Raw genomic sequence first — 20669 nt, 5'->3', positions numbered from 1 at the left:
ATATATGTCAGTTAAGTCTAAGTTATTGATTGTATTATTGAATTCTAAAGTTTCTTTGTTCAGCTTTTGTTTGGAAGATCTATCTAGTGATGAAAGAGGTGTGTTAAAGTCACCCAAAAGTATTGTGTTGTGGACTATTTGACTCTTGAACTTGAGAAGAGTTTGTTTGATGAACATAGCTGCTCCATTGTTTGGGGCATATATATTTATAATTGTTAAGTCTTGTTGGTGTATGTTTCCCTTGAGAAGTATGTAGTGTCCTTCTTTATCCTTTTTGATTGACTTTAGTTTGAAGTCTACTTTATTTGATATGAGGATGGAAACCCCTGATTGCTTCCTCAGTCCATGTGAGTGGTATGATTTTCCCAACCCTTCACCTTCAGTCTGTGAATGTTGTTTTCTATGAGATGTGTCTCTTGGAGGCAGCATATTGTTGGGTCTTTTTTTTATCCAATATGCTAGTCTATGCATTTTGATTCTTGAGTTTAGGCCATTAACATTCAGGGTTATTACTGAGACATAATTTGTATTCCCAGGCATTCTTTTTTTTTTGGTATTTAACATGACTAATCTATCTGATTAGATTTTCCTCATTTTATAATTGATTTAATCCCTCCCTCTGCTGATTTTCATCATTGTTTTTAATTTCCTCTTCTTTGGATATTTTGCTGAGGATGTTCTGTAGTGTAGGCTTTCTAGTTGTAAATTATTTTAACTTTTTTATCATGGAAGGTTTTTATTTCATCATCAAATCTAAAGTTTAGTTTTGCTGGACATAAGATTCTTGGTTGGCATCCATTTTCTTTCAGATCTTGGTATATGTTGTTCAATGATCTCCTGGCTTTGAGGGTCTGGGTTGAAAAATTTGCTGAGATATGAATTGGTCTCCCCCTATATGTGATCTGATTCCTCTCTCTTGTGGCTTTTAAGGTTCTATCCTTATTCTGTATGATAGGCATTTTAATTATAATGTGTCTTGGTGTAGATCTATTGTAATTTTGTACATTTGGTGTCCTGTAAGTCTCTTGTATTTGGTTTTCAAATTCGTTTTTCATGTTTGGGAAATTTTCTGATATTAACTCATTGAAGAGATTGTGCATTCTTTGGTTTGAAACTCTGTGCCTTCCTCTATTCCAATAACTCTTAGATTTAGTCTTTTGATGTTGTCCCATAATTCTTGGATGTTCTATTCATGTTTTTTTAACTTTCTTCACTGTGTGATCAACTTTATTTTCCAGATTGTATACTTTTGTCTTGATTATCTGATGTTCTTTCTTCCAAGTGATCTATCTGTCGGTAATGGTTTCTATTGATTTTTTTTATTTGATTTATTGTATCCTTCATTTCAAGGATTTCTGACTGGTTTTTCTTCAGGGTCTCTCTCTCTTGAAGTAATCTTTTGCTACCTGTATATGCCTCTTATCTCATTGTTGAAGTGATCAATTTTTGCTTGTATTTGCTCATTTAGGTCATTCTTTAATTCACCGATCATTTTAATTATGAACCTTTTGAACTCCTTCTCTGAGATTTCAACAACTTTGCTGTCCATAGATTCTGTTATTATAGTGTCCTGGTTTGTTTGGGGCACTTTCCTCCCATGTTTTTTCATGTTGTTTATGTATTTTCCTTTCTTGCAGTGTAAATCTGAGATATTACAGTTTCTTCCCTATAATCTTGTAGTACCTGTGCAGATTGTCTGTACCTCACCTTGATGGTGGGCTTCCAGAACTTGTGGGTGTCCCTCAATGGATGCTACTGCATCCTGGGACTGGGACCTGCATAAGTTGGAGTGGGTGGATCTGGGCCACTGCGCTTGACCTCCTGTGGTAGTCTGCTGGTAGTAAGGGGTGGTCCTGCACCAAAGGCTAGTCTCTGGCAGTGTCTGCCCCACCAGGGGATGGGTGAACCAGGCCTACTGAAATCCTCAATCCCACATGGGCTGTTGTGAGAGGTCTGGGCTAGATCTCAGCTCTCACAGTAGTGCACTGTTCAGAAGGGGTGGTCCTGCACCAGAGACTAGGCTCTGGTGAGAGTCTGCCCCACTAGTAAAGGAGTGGACCCGGCCCACTGTGCACCTGGGCCCTGCAAAGGCTGGTGTGGGTGGATCTGTGCCACTGGGCCTGACCTCCCGGTTGAGATCTTGGATCCCAAGTGGGCTTGTGTGGGCAGCCTGGGCTGTATCTCAGCTCTCGTGGTAGTGCACTAGCAGAAGGGGCAGTCCTGCACTAGAGCCTAGGCTCTGGCTAGTGTCTGCCCAGCCAGGAAAGGGGTAGACCCAGCCCACTGTGTGCCTGGGTCCTGTAGAGCCCAGTGTGGGTAGATCTCTAAGTTGACTTTTTAACTGGTGAGGGATAATGGAATTTTGTGTAATTTTTTGTACATGTGGCTATCTAGCTTTCCAGTAATCATTCATTTAAAAACTGTTCTTCTAAAACACTTTCCTATCATATTTGTTGAAAATATGTTAGCTACGGATAAGTGGCTTTACTTCTAGGCCCTCTAGTCTGTTCTATGCACCTGTATATCTATTTTTTTCCAATTTATACCATCCTATTTTGATTACTACAGGTTTGGAGTATAATTTAAAGTGAGATAGTGCAAGCCTTATGGTTTGCTCAAGATTGTTTTGACTACTTGATGTTATTTTGTTGTTCCATACAAATATTATGGGTTTTTTTCTATCCCTGTGAAGAATGCATTTCATGGATGGCGATTGCATTGATTCTTTGGGTCACTTTAGTAGGATAGACTTTTTAACAATATTGATTCTTCCAGTCCATGAACATCATTTATCTTTCCAATTTTGTATATCTTAATTTCTTTACATAAATATTTTTATAGTTTTCATTGTAGAGATCTCATATATTTGGTTAAATATATCTCTAAGTATTTTGTTTTCAGAAGCTACTGGAAATGTATTTACTTTATTCATTTCTTTTTTCCAACAATTCAGTATATGCATATAGAAATTCTACTGATGTGTTTTAATGTGGATTTTGCATCCTACAATTTCCTGAAGTTCTTTATTAGTTGTAATATTTGTGTGGAATTTGGGGGTTTTCAAAATATAAGATCCTGATGTCTATAAACAGGGACATGCTGACTTATTTCTTCTTAGTTTGGATGCCCATTATTCTTTCACTTCACTGATTTCTCTGTAGTATTTGATCCCTATATTAAAATAGTGAATACTGATATCTTTTACTTATTTCAGATATTGGGAAAATTTCAATTTTACCCACCCAATATGATGCAATCTTTGGGATGGTTATATATGGTCTTTAGTAGGTTAAGATATATTCCTTCTATACCTAACTAGCTCAGTGTTTTATCATGAAGGGATGTTCACTTTTATCAAATGTTTATTGTGTATGCATTGAGATGATCATAAGATTTTTATTCTTCCTTTATTCTGTTGACATTGTGAACTCACCTAACATTCTTATAGTCCTCTGTTAACAGACACACTATTATTTAGTATTATAATTTACATGGAATGACATTCAATGAGAATTCAATGAGAATAATCCCAGAAAATCTTTCCTTCCCTCCACTGTGAGATACAAACTGAGTTATCAGATAAGTTCAGGAAAAAAAATTGGGCATACTCTCTTCAGATCATTCTTCTCTTTAGAATATGATTGTCTGTAAAATGTATATTCTATCTGTTGGGGAACACTGCAAGTATGTGTAAGTCTAATCCAAATAAGTATTAACCTGTCCTCTGGTTGCACACATAAGCCCATACACCAAGCTAACATATTAGCAGTAAACATAGAACTATGACTTTCATCTGGCTCTAGTATTTATGTCCAGTTGGTTCCAATACCACCGTTTACAATAACTACCTATTCTAGACAAGTATGACTGTTAAAAATTTTCCTAACCATCACATCAAAGAAACAGAATCTACTGGATCTCACCTGTTTTCCAGGATGATCTCATTGCTTAAGGTGTCTTGCATTGGATCCAGCATCCTAAATGTGGGAATTCTACCATTGCCACTGAGTGGTATGTAATCTTTGCCATCCTGCAAGAAAAAAACACAAATGGCAATCATTCCCAAAGGAAATATATGCTAAATGAAAAATTTTATTCCCTTCCTTGAATGAATTTATCTGAGAAGAGCTACATATAAAACAACATGAATGTATAAACTAATTCAAACCCTAGAGGAAAAGTGCCTATTTTGCTAAGTAGTCACAGAACAAAAACAGCAGCAAAAAACTATACTGTTTCCTTCATTTATTACTTAATTTGCTTTTTTTAGGAATCAGTTGAAGATTTAAAACCAATTACTACTAGCAGGAGATCAAGTTCCTTACTCTTAAAGGTTCAACAATTGTTACATTTTTAAGATTTTACAATGGAATTATTGTGGAGAGGGATTGAAACTAAACTTCATTTAATCTGAACTATGCAATACCTCATGGTTGATATTTTTATTTATTTAATTTTTAACTGGGCAAGGACATTAAAATTTGAATTTGAGAGACAAGCTTTTTGTTGGTATAGGAGAGGGTCAGTTATTATGAATCTTGAGTGTTTTGTTTGACCATAGATAGGTAAATATTGCTTTTGAAATCAAATATCATTGGATTAATAGAGCCTCTAAGCCTTTACCTCCATATGGTCTTCATCATTCTGAGAGTTTAGGTGGGGCTTTTATATCCTTCATTGTGATTATAAGTTCTGGATATCTATTTAGACAAGCTAACTTAAAGGAAAGGGGTTGTGTCAAATTGGACCCTACTTCAAATGTTATATCTCCCTTCAAAACATTACCTCTCTCAGCTCAAAGTGCATTCTCTCCTCCTACTGAGCTCCAAAATTCCCCATTCCTTTCCTTTCTCCTCAATTTTCTTCTCAAATGGCACTAATCTCTCTTGTATCAAGAGAATTGTAATAGCTTTTAGGGTGGTCCTAATGGTCACTGTCCCTTGTTATTCATACCCTTACATAATTCCCTCCCATTAGATGGGATATTAATTTATTGACTCACTTCTTATCAATAGACTATGACCAACATGAAGAGATACAGATTCCAAGAATAGGTTGTATAAAGATGTGGCTTTCACTTTGCAAACTCTTATTATGTGAGCTGCCCTAGGAAGAGACCCATGTAGAAAGACATCAAGGCAGAGCTCCAGACTAGATCCACAGAAGAACTGTACCTTGTCAGTAAATGCATGAGTAAATTTTAAAATGTATGTACATCTAATGAAGCTTTCAGATGCAAATAAAATCATAGCCATCGTCTTCAATGAAAATTCTTAAGACTCCTAGAGCCACAGTAAAGCTCTCTTTGGATTCCTGACACACAAAAATTAAGAAATAATAAATGTTTTTTTTTTTTTTAAATTTACTTTATTAAGTTAAAACATGTATAACTAATTGTACCATTTCAACCCTTTAATTGTGGAGCTCAGTGACACTAGTTAGATGTACATTGTTGTTAAAGTAATGATGATTATCCATCCCCAGAATATTGTATATCATCAAAAGCAAACTCCATGTCCTTCTTCAAGAAGAAAAGAAAAGAAACATCCCATTTCTGTCCACCCACCTCTGAAGTGGAACTGGTATCTTTTTACTTTGCCTATGTTCTCTTGGTCAGTTTCATTCCACCAACAACTATTTTCCTGTCCTCCTTCCTTCCCCTCAATCCCTTTCTTATATTCCACTGATATCTCTTGTAATTTCATGAAATGCCAACACACTCCCCTCCTCTTATTTTGTTCTTCCTTCTGCATAGGGGAGAAAACATTTGACCCTTGATTTTTCTGGGTGTGGCTTGTTTCACTGAGCATGATTTTCTACCGCTGCATCTATTTAGCAGTAAATGCCACAATCTCATTCTTCTTTTCAGCTGAGTAAAATTCGTGTGTGTGTGTGTGTGTGTGTGTGTGTGTGTGTGTGTGTATTACATTTTCTTTATTCATTCATCTGTTGACAGGTATCTGGATTGGTTCCATAGCTTGGCTATTGTTAATTGTGCTACTATAAACACTGAGGTGACTGTATGTTGATAGTATGTTTATTTTAGATATATACCATGGAGATGAGTGGGAAAGCTTGGTCAGATGCTGGCTCCATTCCGACTTTTTTAAGGAATCACTATACTGCTTTAAAGAGTGGTTGTATTAATTTGCAATACCACCAACAATGTATCAGTGTATTTTATTTCCATACCATCACCAGAGTTTAATATGATTTGTATGCTTTTTAAAGTTTTTATGTATTCTGGATAATTGTCATTCTGACTTAAATTCCTTTGCTGTACACAGTAGAGTCACATCCTTCATGTCTTCATACATGTTCTTAGGGGAATGATGATCATCACATCCCACCATCTTTCCTACTTTATGTACAACCATAGATATGAAAAATTGTGCTCTAAATGTGTAGTATGTGTTGTAATGTATTCTGTTATCATATATAACAAATTAAAATTAAAAAAGAAAATGATAAGAGAGTATTATGAGATATTTTTTCCTGTTTTAATTTTTATTTATTATTATGAATCACTTGACCATCCTCAGCCTACTCTTCTCAAAAATAAACAAATGGTTACCATAAAAATTCCTTTGCTGTATAGAAGAATTTTAATTTGATATAATCCAATTTATTGATTTTTGGATTTATTTCTTGCACTTTAGGAGTCTTTTTAAGGAAGACAGTACCAACACATTGAAAGTTTGAGCCCACATTTTCCTCTAGTAGTTGTAGATTTCCTGGTCTAATTCCTAGGTCTTTGATCCACATTGAGTTCAATTTTGTGCAGGGGGACATATAGAGTTCTAGTTTCATTCTTATACATATGGATATCCAATTTTCCCAGCAACAGTGGTTTAAAAAGGCTATCTTTTCTATCTTCTTTCTTTCTATGCTTTTAGCATCTTTGTCTAGTATCAAATGACAGTATCTATGTAGGTTTTTCTCTATATCTTCTATTACATTTGTTTTCATGTATGACTTATTGACTGTACCATGATGTAGTATAATTTGAAGTTTGGTATACTGCCTCAGTATTGTTTTGGCTATTCTTGATCTCTTAGTATTCCAAATAAATTTCAGTACTGATTTTTCTAGTTCTGTGATGAATGTCATTGGCATTTTGATGAAAATTACATTGAATCTGTACAATGCTTTTGGTAGCATGGCTGTTTTGATAATATTAAGTCTGCCTATAAATGAACATGGAATATCTTTTCATCTTCTAACATCTTCAATTTCTTTCTAACATGTTTTATAGTTTTTATTGTAAAGGTCTTTCACCTTAATGGTTAGATTTATTCTTTTTCAGCATATTCATTATTGAAGTACAGTAAAGCAGTGTTGTATAATATTTCATCCATTGGAAAAGTTAATCCATCAAACTCACTGTCTTCCCTGTGGCACCTGCAAATTTCTCTAAAATAGATCATATTTTAAGGCACAAAAATTTCTTCCCCCCTATAGGATAATAATGGAGTGTAATTAGAAATCAATGACAAGATAAAAACAAAAACCATTCTACCACCTATAGATTAAATAATACATAGTTGAATGATGAAGGGATCTAAAAAGAAATCAAGGGGGAGCAAATTTTTACCCCTCACACATAAGCTAGAACACTAGTCTCTAGGATAATAAAGAACTCAAAAAGCTTAGCACCAAAAAATAAATAAAAATAAATAAACCAATCAACAAATGATGGGCCACAGATCTGAACAGACACTTCTCAGAAGAGGATATACAATCAATCAACAAATATATGAAAAAATGCTCATCATCTCTAGCAATCAGAGAAATGCAAATCAAAACTACTCTAAGATATCATCTCACTCCAGTTAGAATGGCAGCTATTATGAAGACAAACAACAATAAGTGTCGGAGAGGATGTAGAGAAAAAGGTACACTCATACATTGCTGGTGGGACTGCAAATTGGTACAGCCAATATGGAAAGCAGTATGGAGAATCCTCGGAAATCTGGGAATGTAACCACCATTTAACCCAACTATCCCCCTCCTTGAACTACACCCAAAGGACCTAAAAACAGCACACAACAGGGACATACGCACATAATATTTAAAGCAGCACAATTCACAATAGCTAAACTGTGGAGCCAACCTAGATGCCCTTCAGTGGATGAATGGATAAAAAATGTGGCATATATACACACAGGAATTTTACTAAGCATTAAAAGAGAATAAAATCATGGAATTTGCAGGTAAATGGATGGTGTTGGAGAAGATAATGCTAAGTGAAGTTAGCCAATCCCCCCAAAAAACAAATGCTGAATGTCTTCTCTGATATAAGGAGGCTGACTCATAGTGGGGTAGGGAGGGGGAGCATGGGGGGATTAGATGAATTCTAGATAGGGAAGAGGGGTGGGAGGGGAAGCGAGGGGGAAGGGGATTAGCAAGGATGGTGGAATGTGATGGACATCATTATCCAAAGTACATGTATGAAGGCTCGAATTGGGTGTCAACATACTTTATTTATAAACAGAGATATGAAAAATTGTGGTATATATGTATAATAAGAATTGTAATACAAAAAAACAAAGTACATGTATACAGGCATGAATTGCCGTGAACATACTCTATATACAATGATATGAAAAATTGTACTCTATATGTGTAATAAGAATTGTAATGCATTCTGATGTTGTATTTAAAAAAATAAAATGAATAAAACTAAAAAAAATGAAAGAAGAAGAAATCACGGGGAAAATTTAAAAATTTTTGAAAAGAATGAGAATAGAGATAAAGCATACTAAAATCTCTGGGAGAGTATGAAGTCTGTTTGTAAGGGAAGTTTATAGCACTGAATCCCTACATTAAAAAAACAGAAAATATCCCAAATAAAAAAACTAAACATAAAGGCTATAGAAAAGAAGAATAATCTAACACCCAAATCAGTAGAAAATGGGAAATAATATTAGAATGGAAATTAATGAAATTGAGAATTTACAAAAAACATGAAAAGGATCAAAGAATCAAAGAGTTAGTTCTTTGCAAAGATAAACAAGATTGATAAATTGTAGCCAAACAAACCATAAGAAAGAAAGACAAGATACAAATCAACAAAATTAGAGATAAAAAAGGAAATATCTCGGGGAACTTGAAGATGGCGGCGAGGGGAGTGCATTGCCCCCGTGTGCCGCGTCACTGTGTGGGAGTATGACAAGTCAGGACGGCTAAAGGCTATCTTGTTAGGAATTTCCAGCAATAGTGGGGTGCTCCGGAACCTGGAGGAAGGATTTCCATCGCACGAGGATCGGCTACGGGGACTCAAACGCGAGAGATTTTTCGCACGGAGGGTAACACTGCTTATTCAGCAAATCGCCCCGCGGCTAGAGTCTGAAGTGCGCTGGGAAACGAGGAGGAGATAGTGGCGCAGGGATACAGCGCTGCAGTTTCTGCCAGCCGTGCAAGCACCGTACTCAGTGCTGAATTCTGGGTTCGAGACGGGGGAAGGAAGCGGTCCATTTCGGTTCTCCACACCGGTCAGACCACAGAGGAGGCCAGCGGCCACCATCTTGGAGAGCTGACATCACCATCCCTGTTTTCGACTGATAGCAGCTCATTCAGCCATAGAACAGGTAATTTCAGGCTGCCATTCGCCTGCGGCTTGCAGACAGATTACTCAGGCTCAGTGCCTGAGTGCTTCTTGGAGCCTGCTCTTATCAGAGCATACACCGAGCACGGAGCGGCTGAGTTCCGGCTCCCGGAACTGCCCTGGCCCAGGGCTAAGGAGCCTGCGGAAACTGCTTCTTGGAGCCTGCTCTTATCAGAGCATACACCGAGCACGGAGCGGACGAGTTCCGGCTCCCGGAACTGCTCTGGCCCAGGGCTAAGGAGCCCGCGGAAACTGCTTCTCGGTCCGGGTCCTGCTGAGGGCCGGTCAGGACTCACCCGTTGCTTTGGTTACCGGCAAAGGGAACGAAATGCTGCCATTCGCATAGGATACCAACATGGCAGAGATCTGATGTCATCAGAAAGCGGCGGAGGAGAGAACTTCATCAATACCAGCAGCGACAGAAACAGTTGGTCTCCTGGTATGGAGGGTGAGGCACAGACACCCGAGTCTCTCTCGATTTGTCGTCGAGCCAGAGGGGAGGAGTCAGGCCGCCGCCTGCGCCCGGAGCAGGTCCAGCGGCTCGCCGGCGTGGTGATCGCGTGACCCCAATTGGAGAGGGGGCGGAGCGGAGCCGCCACCCGCGCCCACAAGGTGGGCAGACCCGCGACCCAGTGGTACACGGGAGTGGTAGGAGTGGCAGGGCAGAGCCGCCGCCCGCGCCTGCAAGGTAAGCAGACCTGCGACAGACTGGCGGGTCAGGCCCAGCGGCCTGCCAGCGTGGTACACACGTCACCCCAACTGGAGTAGGGGCAGAGCAGAGCCTTCGCCCGAGCCCGGATCAGGCCCCGCCGGTGTGGTGGTCATGTGACCCCAATTGGAGTGGGGGCGGAGCGGAACCACCACCCGTGCCCACAGGGTGAGCAGACCTGCGACCAACCTGCAAATCAGGCCCAGCAGTCCGCAGGCGTGGTAGGAGGGGCAGGGCAGAGCCACCGCCCACGCCTGAAAGGTAGGCAGACCTGCCACAGACCGGCGGATCAGGCCCAGGAGCCTGCCAGCGTGGTACATATGTCACCCCAATTGGAGTAGGGGCAGAGCAGAGTCGCTGCCCGTGAAGGAACAGGCCCAGCGACCTGCCGGCGTGGTAGTCATGACACCCCAATTGGAGTAGGGGCAGATCAGAGCCACCACCCGTGCCCGAAAGGTGGGCAGACCTGCGACCGACCAGCGGGACAGGCCCAGTAGCCTGCTGGTGCAACAGACACGTCACCCCATTTGGAGTAGGGGCAGAGCAGAGCCGCCGCCCGTGCCCGCAAGGTAGGCAGACCTGCGACCGACCGGTGGAACAGACCCAGCGGCCGGCCGGGGTGGTAGGCACGTCACCCCAATTGGAGCAGGAACAGAACAGAGACTTCGCCCACGCCCGGAACAGGCCCAGCGGTCCGCGGGTGTGGTAGACAAGTCACACCAATTGGAGGGGGGGCAGAGCAGAGCCGCCGCCCGCGCCTGCAGGGTAGGCAGACCTGCAACTGACTGGTGGATCAGGCCCGGTGGCCTGCCAGCATGGTACACTCGTCACCCCAATTGGAGTAGGGGCAGAACAGAGCCGCCGCCCGCGCCCAGAACAGGCCCAGTGACCTGCCGGCATGGTAGTCACGACACTCCAATTGGAGTAAGGAGAGAGCAGAGCCGCCGCCCGTGCCTGCAAGGTAGGCAGACCGCCGCCCAACCCTGCAAGGGAGACTTTTCAACTATACAAGAGCAATATAAATATATAGGGGAAAAAAACATTTCAAAAACACAACAGTTTCACCAAGCAGAAAGAAACGCAAGCAGTATGAAAAGATAAGGAAAGAAAGGACCACAAGCAATGCAGGTCAACTCAACTTTAGAAGAGGTAACAGCTGCAGCAGATGGAATGTCAGATAAATAATTCAGGATATACATGCTTCAGATGATCTGGAGTCTCAAGGAAGACATTAGACAGCAAAATCAGACAATGAAAGATCACTTCGACAATGAATTACACAAACAAATCCAGGAAGCAAAGGATCAACTATACAGGGAGATAGAGGTTATAAAAAACAAACAAACAGAAATCCTAGAAATGCAGGAAGCAATAAACCAACTTAAAAACTCAATGGAGAATACTACCAGCAGAGTAGAACACTTAGAAGATAGAACATCAGACAATGAAGACAAAGTATTTCAACTTGAAAAGAACATAGACAGCTCAGCAAGACTGTTAAGAAACCATGAACAGAACATCCAAGAAATATGGGATAACATTAAGAGACCAAACTTAAGAGTCATTGGGATACAGGAAGGTACAGAACTCCAAACCAAAGGAATGAGCAATCTATTCAATGAAATAATAAGAGAAAACTTCCCAGACTTGAAGAATGAGACAGAATCCCAAATCCTAGAAGCCTACAGGACGCCGAATGTGCAAAATCATAAGAGATCCACACCTAGACACATTATAATGAAGATGCCCAACATACAGAATAAGGAGAGAATTTTAAAAGCTACAAGAGAAAGGAAGCAGATTACATTTAGGGGAAAGCCAATCAGGATAACAGGCTGATCTTTCAACACAGACTCTGAAAGCTAGAAGATCCTGGAATAACATATTTCAAACACTGAAAGAAAATGGGTTCCAACCAAGAATTGTGTATCCAGTGAAATTAAGCTTCAGGATGGAAGATGGAATTAAAACCTTCCACGATAAACAAAAGTTTAAAGAATTCGCAGCTAGAAAACCATCTCTTCAAAACATCCTCGCCAAAACATTACAGGAAGAGGAAATGGAAAATAACAATGAAAACCAACAGTGGGAGGTAGGACAGTAAAGGGGGCGAAAATAATCAAAGAGGAAAACAAACCATGTTTAGTAACAGAAATAAACAAATATGGCTGGAAGAACAACCCATATCTCAATAATAACCCTAAATGTTAATGGCTTAAACTCACCAATTAAGAGACACAGGCTAGTAGAATGGATCACAAAACAAGACCCAACAATATGCTGCCTACAGGAGACGCATTTGATAGGAAAAGACATACATAGGCTGAGGGTGAAAGGTTGGGAAAAATCATATCACTCATATGGACTTCGGAAACAAGCAGGAGTGTCCATACTCATATCAAATAAAATAGATTTCAAGCCAAAGTTAATCAAAAGGGATAAAGAGGGACACTACATACTGCTCAAGGGAACCATACGCCAACAAGACATAACAATCATAAATATATATGCCCCAAACAATGGTGCAGCTATGTTCATCAAACAAACTCTTCTCAAGTTCAAGAGTCTAATAGACCACCATACAATAATCATGGGAGACTTCAACACACCTCTCTTGCCACTGGACAGATCTTCCAAACAAAAGTTGAATAAGGAAACTATAGAACTCAATAACACAATTAATAACCTAGACTTAATTGACATATATAGAATATACCACCCAACATCAAGCAGTTACACTTTTTTCTCAGCAGCACATGGATCCTTCTCAAAAGTAGATCATATATTATGTCACAGGGCAACTCTTAGACAATATAAAGGAGTAGAGATAATACCATGCATCTTATCTGATCATAATGGAATGAAACTGAAAATCAACGATAAAAGAAGGAAGGAAAAATCATGCATCACTTGGAGAATGAACAATAGGTTACTGAATGATCAATGGGTTATAGAAGACATCAAGGAGGAAATTAAAAAATTCTTAGAGATAAATGAAAACACAGACACAACATATCAGAATCTATGGGACACATTGAAAGCAGTTCTAAGAGGAAAATTCTTTGCTTGGAGTTCATTCCTTAAAAAAAGAAAAAACCAACAAATAAATGATCTCATACCTCATCTCAAAATCCTAGAAAAAGAAGAGCAAAACAACAGCAAAAGAAGTAGAAGGCAAGAAATAATTAAAATCAGAGCTGAAATTAATGAAATCGAAACAAAAGAAACAATTGAAAAAACTGACAAAACTAAAAGTTGGTTCTTTGAAAAAATAAATAAAATCGACAGACCCTTAGCCATGCTAACGAAGAGAAGAAGAGAGAGAACTCAAATTACTAGCATACGGGATGAAAAAGGCAATATCACAACAGACACTTCAGAAATACAGAAGATAATCAGAAATTATTTTGAATCCTTATACTCCAATAAAATAGAAGATAGTGAAGGCATCGATAAATTTCTTAATTCATATGATCTGCCCAGATTGAGTCAGGAGGATATAGACAACCTAAACAGACCAATATCAATTGAGGAAATAGAAGAAACCATCAAAAGACTACCAACTAAGAAAAGCCCAGGACCAGATGGGTATACAACACAGTTTTACAAAACCTTTAAAGAGGAACTAATACCAATACTTTTCAAGCTATTTCAGGAAATAGAAAAAGAGGGAGAACTTCCAAATTCATTCTACGAGGCCAACATCACCCTGATTCCTAAACCAGACAAAGACACTTCAAATAAAGAAAACTACAGACCAATATCTCTAATGAACGTAGATGCAAAAATCCTCAATAAAATTCTGGTGAATCGGATACAAAAACATATCAAAAAAATAGTGCACCATGATCAAGTAGGATTCATCCCTGGGATGCAAGGCTGGTTCAATATACGGAAATCAATAAATCTTATTCACCACATCAATAGACTTAAAAATAAGAGCCATATGATCATCTCGATAGATGCGGAAAAAGCATTCGACAAAGTACAGCATCCCTTTATGTTCAAAACTCTAGAAAAACTAGGGATAACAGGAACATACCTCAATATTGTAAAAGCAATTTATGCTAAGCCTCAGGCTAGCATCATTCTGAATGGAGAAAAATTGAAGGCATTCCCTCTAAAATCTGGAACAAGACAGGGATGCCCTCTCTCACCACTTCTGTTCAACATAGTTCTCGAAACACTGGCCACAGCAATTAGACAGATGAAAGAAATTAAAGGCATCAAAATAGGAAAAGAAGAACTTAAATTATCACTATTTGCAGATGATATGATTCTATACCTAGCAGACCCAAAAGGCTCTACAAAGAAACTATTAGAGCTAATAAATGAATTCAGCAAAGTGGCAGGATATAAAATCAACACGCATAAATCAAAGGCATTCCTGTATATCAGCGACAAATCCTCTGAAATGGAAATGAGGACAACCACTCCATTCACAATATCTTCAAAAAAAATAAAATACTTGGGAATCAACCTAACAAAAGAGGTGAAAGACTTATAGAATGAAAACTACAGAACCCTAAAGAGAGAAATAGAAGAAGATCTTAGAAGATGGAAAAATATACCCTGTTCATGGATAGGCAGAACTAACATCATCAAAATGGAGATATTACCAAAAGTTCTCTATAGGTTTAATGCAATGCCAATCAAAATCCCAATGACATTTCTTGTAGAAATAGAGAAAGCAATCATGAAATTCATATGGAAAAATAAAAGACCCAGAATAGCAAAAACAATGCTAAGCAGGAAGTGTGAATCAGGAGGTATAGCGATACCAGACTTCAAACTATACTACAGAGCAATAGTAACAAAAACAGCATGGTACTGGTACCAAAACAGGCGGGTGGACCAATGGTACAGAATAGAGGACACAGAAACCAATCCACAAAACTACAACTATCTTATATTTGATAAAGGGGCTAAAAGCATGCAATGGAGGAAGGATAGCATCCTCAACAAATGGTGCTGGGAAAACTGGAAATCCATATGCAACAAAATGAAACTGAATCCCTTTCTCTCGCCATGCACAAAAGTTAATTCAAAATGGATCAAGGAGCTTGATATCAAATCAGAGACACGCCGTCTGATAGAAGAAAAAGTTGGCTACGATCTACATACTGTGGGGTCGGGCTCCAAATTCCTCAACAGGACACCCATAGCACAAGAGTTAATAACTAGAATCAACAAATGGGACTTACTCAAACTAAAAAGTTTTTTCTCAGAAAAAGAAACAATAAGAGAGGTAAATAGGGAGCCTACACCCTGGGAACAAATCTTTACTCCTCACACTTCAGATAGAGCCCTAATATCCAGAGTATACAAAGAACTCAAAAAATTAGACAATAAGAAAACAAACAACCCAATCAACAAATGGGCCAAGGACCTGAACAGACACTTCTCAAAGGAGGACATACAGTCAATCAACAAGTACATGAAAAAATGCTCACCATCTCTAGCTGTCAGAGAAATGCAAATCAAAACCACCCTAAGATACCATCTCACTCCAGTAAGATTGGCAGCCATTATGAAGTCAAACAACAACAAGTGCTGGCGAGGATGTGGGGAAAAGGGTACACTTGTACATTGCTGGTGGGACTGCAAATTGGTGCAGCCAATTTGGAAAGCAGTATGGAGATTTCTTGGAAAGCTGGGAATGGAGCCACCATTTGACCCAGCTATTCCCCTTCTCGGTCTATTCCCTAAAGACCTAAAAAGAGCATGCTACAGGGACACTGCTACATCGATGTTCATAGCACCACAATTCACAATAGCAAGACTGTGGAACCAACCTAGATGCCCTTCAATAGACGAATGGATAAAAAAATGTGGCCTTTATACACAATGGAGTATTACTCTGCATTAAAAAATGACAAAATCATAGAATTTGCAGGGAAATGGATGGAATTAGAGCAGATTATGCTAAGTGAAGCTAGCCAATCCCTAAAAAACAAATGCCAAATGTCTTCTTTGATATAAGGAGAGTAACTAAGAACAGAGTAGGGACGAAGAGCATGAGAAGAAGATTAACATTAAACAGGGATGAGAGGTGGGAGGGAAAGGGAGAGAGAAGGGGAAATTGCATGGAAATGGAAGGAGACCCTCAGGGTTATACAAAAGTACATACAAGAGGAAGTGAGGGGAAAGGGAAAAACAATACAAGGGGGAGAAATGAATGACAGTAGAGGGGGTAGAGAGAGAAGAGGGGAGGGGAGGGGAGGGGAGTGGGGATAGTAGAGGATAGGAAAGGCAGCAGAACACAGCAGACACTAGTATGGCAATATGTAAATCAATGGATGTGTAACTGATGTAATTGTGCAATCTGTATATGGGGTAAAAATGGGAGTTCATAACCCACTTGAATCAAAGTGTGAAATATGATATATCAAGAAATTTGTAATGTTTTGAACAACCAACAATAAAAAATTTTAAAAAAAGGAAATATCTCCACAGAAACATCTAAAATTCAGAGGATCATTAGAAACTATTTTGAAGATTTCTACTCCAATAAACTAGAAATTCTTGAAGGTACTGATAAATTTACAAACATATGACCTACAGAATTTGAACCATGAGAACATAGAAAACTTAATCAGATTGATGTCAAACAATGAAACTGAAGCAGCTATAATATCCTTCCAATGAAAAAAAAATCCCAGGACCAGATGGATTCTCAGACAAGTTCTACTAGACCTTCATAGAACTAATATCAATCCTCTTCAAAGAATTCCATAAAAATAGGAAAAGAGGGAAGACTTTCAAATTCATTGAATAAAGCCAGTATCACATTGGTACCAAACCAGACAAAGACACATAAGGGAAAGGAAACTATAGGGTGATATTCCTGGTGAATATAGGTGAAAAAATCATTAATAAAACACTGGCAAACTGCATTCAAAAAAATTAAGAAGATAGTACACCATGATCAAATGGGTTTCAACCCACGGATGCAAGGTTAGTTTAACATAGGCAAATCAAAAAATGTAATTCACCATATAAACAGAGTTAAGGCAAGAATCACATGGTTGTCTCAATTGATAAAGAAAAAGCATTTGACAAACTTCATCACACATTCATGTTTATGTACAGATGGAAGGAAACTACTTCAACATTGTAAATGGTATATATGACAAACCAAAGACCTCCTCATACTAAACAGAGAAAAACAATTTCCATAAAAACAAGAACGATATAAGGATGGGGGTATTTTTTTTTATATTCTTGATTTTAATACTCTGTTAAATGATTATATGGCAAAGATGCTCTACTATTCTGTAGGCTTTCTCTTCAATCTATTGGTTGTTCCATTGGCTGTTAAAACACTTTTTAATTTTAAATATTGTCACCTGTCAGTTCTTGCCATTATTTTCTGAGCTATTTAAGTCCTGTCTAGGTTATCTTTGCCTATATCTATATCTTGAATTGTTTTGTCCATGTTGTCCTTTAGTTGTTTCAAAGTTTCAGGCCTTACATTAAGGTATTTGAGTCATTTTGGTTGAATTTTAGTTGATTTTTGTAAAGTAAGTTGATTTTTGTACAGCATAAGTGATAGGGTCTAGTTTAAATATTCTGTGATTTAAATTCAATTATCCTATTATCATTCACTGAAGAGGCTGTATTTTTTAAAAATGCATTGACTAATTTGCTGAGAATCCAATGGTTGCACATGTTTGGGTTTATTCTTTGGTCCTCTATTCCACTGGTGTATGTATCTATTTTCATGCCAATACCATGCTTTTATATATTACAATGTCACATTAATACAATTTGAAGTTGGGTATTGCAATTCTTCCAGCACTGTTTTTGCTCAGAATTGCTTTGGCAATTTGTAGTCTTTTATGCTTTCATATAAATTTTTGAGTGCTTTTTTAGTGATATGAAGAATGGCATTGGCATCCCAATTTCATTGAATCTGTAGATTGATTATTATTTTTATTTTAATTATTTTTTTATTTTATTATTATTATTTTAATAATAATAATTTTTCCAATCCTTAAACATGGGAAGTCTTTTAACCAGTTATTGTCTTCTTCAATTTCTTTCTTCAGTGATTTATATCTTTTATTGTAGAGGTCTTTCACTTCCCTCATTAATGTCATTTATAGGTTTGTTTTCTTTCTTGCTTGTTTAGTAATTTTTTAAGAGTGTCTTGCTCTGCTACCCAGCCTAGTCTTGAATTTGTGGATCCCAGTGATCCACCTGCCTCAGTCTTGTGAAAACTTTTATTTTTTAAATTTTTTTTTTTAGTTTTCAATGGACCTTTATTTTATTTATTTATATGTGGTGCTGAGAATCAAACCCAGTGCCTCACACATGCTAGGCAAGTACTCTACAACTGAGCCCCAATTCCAGCCCTTGTAAATACTTTTGACTACAGCAACACACTGCCCAAAAAATATTTTGATGAAGGACTGGCAATATCACTAATCATGTGTACCCTCTGCAGGGGTTATTTTTCTCTTATTTCTCCTATTTTGCTTACCTCCACTCATTAAATTATTCATCTTACTCTCCCACAATCTAGACTACTAATTTCCTGATAACTACATAAAATCATGGTCCATTTTTGCAGTATTCACAACTCCTGAAACTGTTTTCAACAGTCTAAAGTTAATGAATAAGAAAATTAAGGAAGTAATGCATACCTGTTGAACATTGGCCTGAAGGAGATCTCCAAGATGCCTGACTAAGTCAGAGAAGTTGGGCCTCTTTGTGTAATCACTATGCCAGCAGTTAAGCATGGTCTGGTAGCTATAGATTGGGAAAAATGTTAAGGTAGTCTCCATCCACCAGTTCTACTTCTTTTATAACTTTTTACATGGGTGATCCATTAGGACTTGTCTTCACAATTACCCCAAAGCACATTCTCTGCTGTGGCCTTATACTACAGTTACTAATAAAGCCTGCCTAACCCATACCTGTTCCTTACATACATGTGCCCACCATTACCACATTTTTCAGCTCTGTATGCATAAATAAATGTAAAGAATCAATTATATTTAGGTTTAGGAGAGAAAGGTAGCATTTATTTCTGTCACTTGCTCCTTTATCAGTACAAGAATTGTATGAGTGGTGAGAGCATTGCATTTTATGAGGCTAACTGTCAACAATTCTCTTGGACTTTGGGCTCTCCTCGGGATCAATTTTTGGCTTCAAGTAGCATTAGACAGCCTTGGGAAATGGTATAAAAACTTCCAGTTTTATATATTTTAGTTCAAATACTGGAGTCCCAAACTATACTGTCCAATGGTTTTGATAAATAAGCCATCAACTAAGTAATGGTTGCAGTTTCACATTGAAATTACTCTTCAATGAAAACCAAAGTATTTATATATATACACACAACTTTCTGGAGTGATGGATCTTTCCATTTGCTTTTAGAACATATTTTTAATTATGATGGATAACATCATTTTAATTATAATGGTTTTATAATCACATATAAGAATTGGATTAATTATGCCATAATTGTACTACACATAACATAATTTGATGAATCACATTCCCCAGTATCTTTACTTTCCCTCTCTTATCTTACCAAAATCCATTTGCTCTACTCTATTGATTTCCATTCTGTTATTATTATTATTTGAATTAGTACACTATAATTATATATAATGGGATTTGTTATGGTATATTCATTCATACATTTCCATAGCATCATGTGATAGATTGGATTACCACTGATTAAAGTTATTTAGATTTATTTATTGGGCCAGTGAGAGATTCTGGAGATTCTTGAAATTCACTCTCAGACTTTATTTCTCCAGATTGTTTCAATTTGTTTGGCCATATCTTCTTTCAGTGCCCAGTACAGGCTGTGTCAGGAAATCACACATCTGGGCTGCAATTTTTTATTTAATAGCTAAAACATAGACTTCTATGTTTTAAATCTGTGGCTAAAAAGGAACTAGCCAGTGTCCTGGTTTTATCTAATTCCTGAGTGTTTCATAATACAAATGTAATGAATATTTCACTATATGCATCTACATATGAAATTTTAATCATCTATTTCATAGTTCCCTTTGAATTATAACTATATACTTTAAGAGAGCAAAAGACAACTTTAGCATTCAACAAGAGTTTTTAAGTTGAATTTTACAACACGCTGTGTTTATGTTGATCCTTTCCTCCCAAATTAATTAAGTCTGGTGGCTCTTCATTTGTAGAACATACATTTCAGGAGTGGAATATTCAGGGGATCTCATTCTTGTTCCCTCCTTAAGCTGACGGCAGAAGTCCTCATCTACTTGCATTCCTGGGTATGGTGAAGCACCTGGAATAGAAGAAAAGACACATATTTTCCCATGGGTAAGCAATCTATCAAGTTCTTGTGACTCAAATACCTAA

The 20669-nt window shown here is 37.9% G+C and overlaps 1 protein-coding gene across 5 annotated transcripts in view; it reads right to left on the bottom strand.

The window, feature by feature from the left end:
* The window catches only part of LOC114093112 (vascular endothelial growth factor receptor kdr-like), a 295863-nt gene that overhangs the window by 48346 nt on the left and 226848 nt on the right, over positions 1-20669 (bottom strand). For all 5 annotated transcript variants that reach the window (XM_071606114.1, XM_071606116.1, XM_071606118.1 and 2 more), the window contains 3 exons: positions 20496-20595; positions 18965-19070; positions 3924-4030 (listed from right to left, as the gene is read on the bottom strand). In XM_071606114.1, coding sequence (XP_071462215.1) covers positions 3924-4030; positions 18965-19070; positions 20496-20595 — 313 coding nt within the window. The remainder of the gene's footprint in view (positions 1-3923; positions 4031-18964; positions 19071-20495; positions 20596-20669) is intronic.

This window comes from Marmota flaviventris, chromosome X, assembly GCF_047511675.1.
Source record: "Marmota flaviventris isolate mMarFla1 chromosome X, mMarFla1.hap1, whole genome shotgun sequence".
Taxonomy (NCBI): domain Eukaryota; kingdom Metazoa; phylum Chordata; class Mammalia; order Rodentia; family Sciuridae; genus Marmota; species Marmota flaviventris.
Note: the sequence above shows the minus strand (reverse complement) of the source record. Positions and strands in the feature narration are given on the sequence as shown.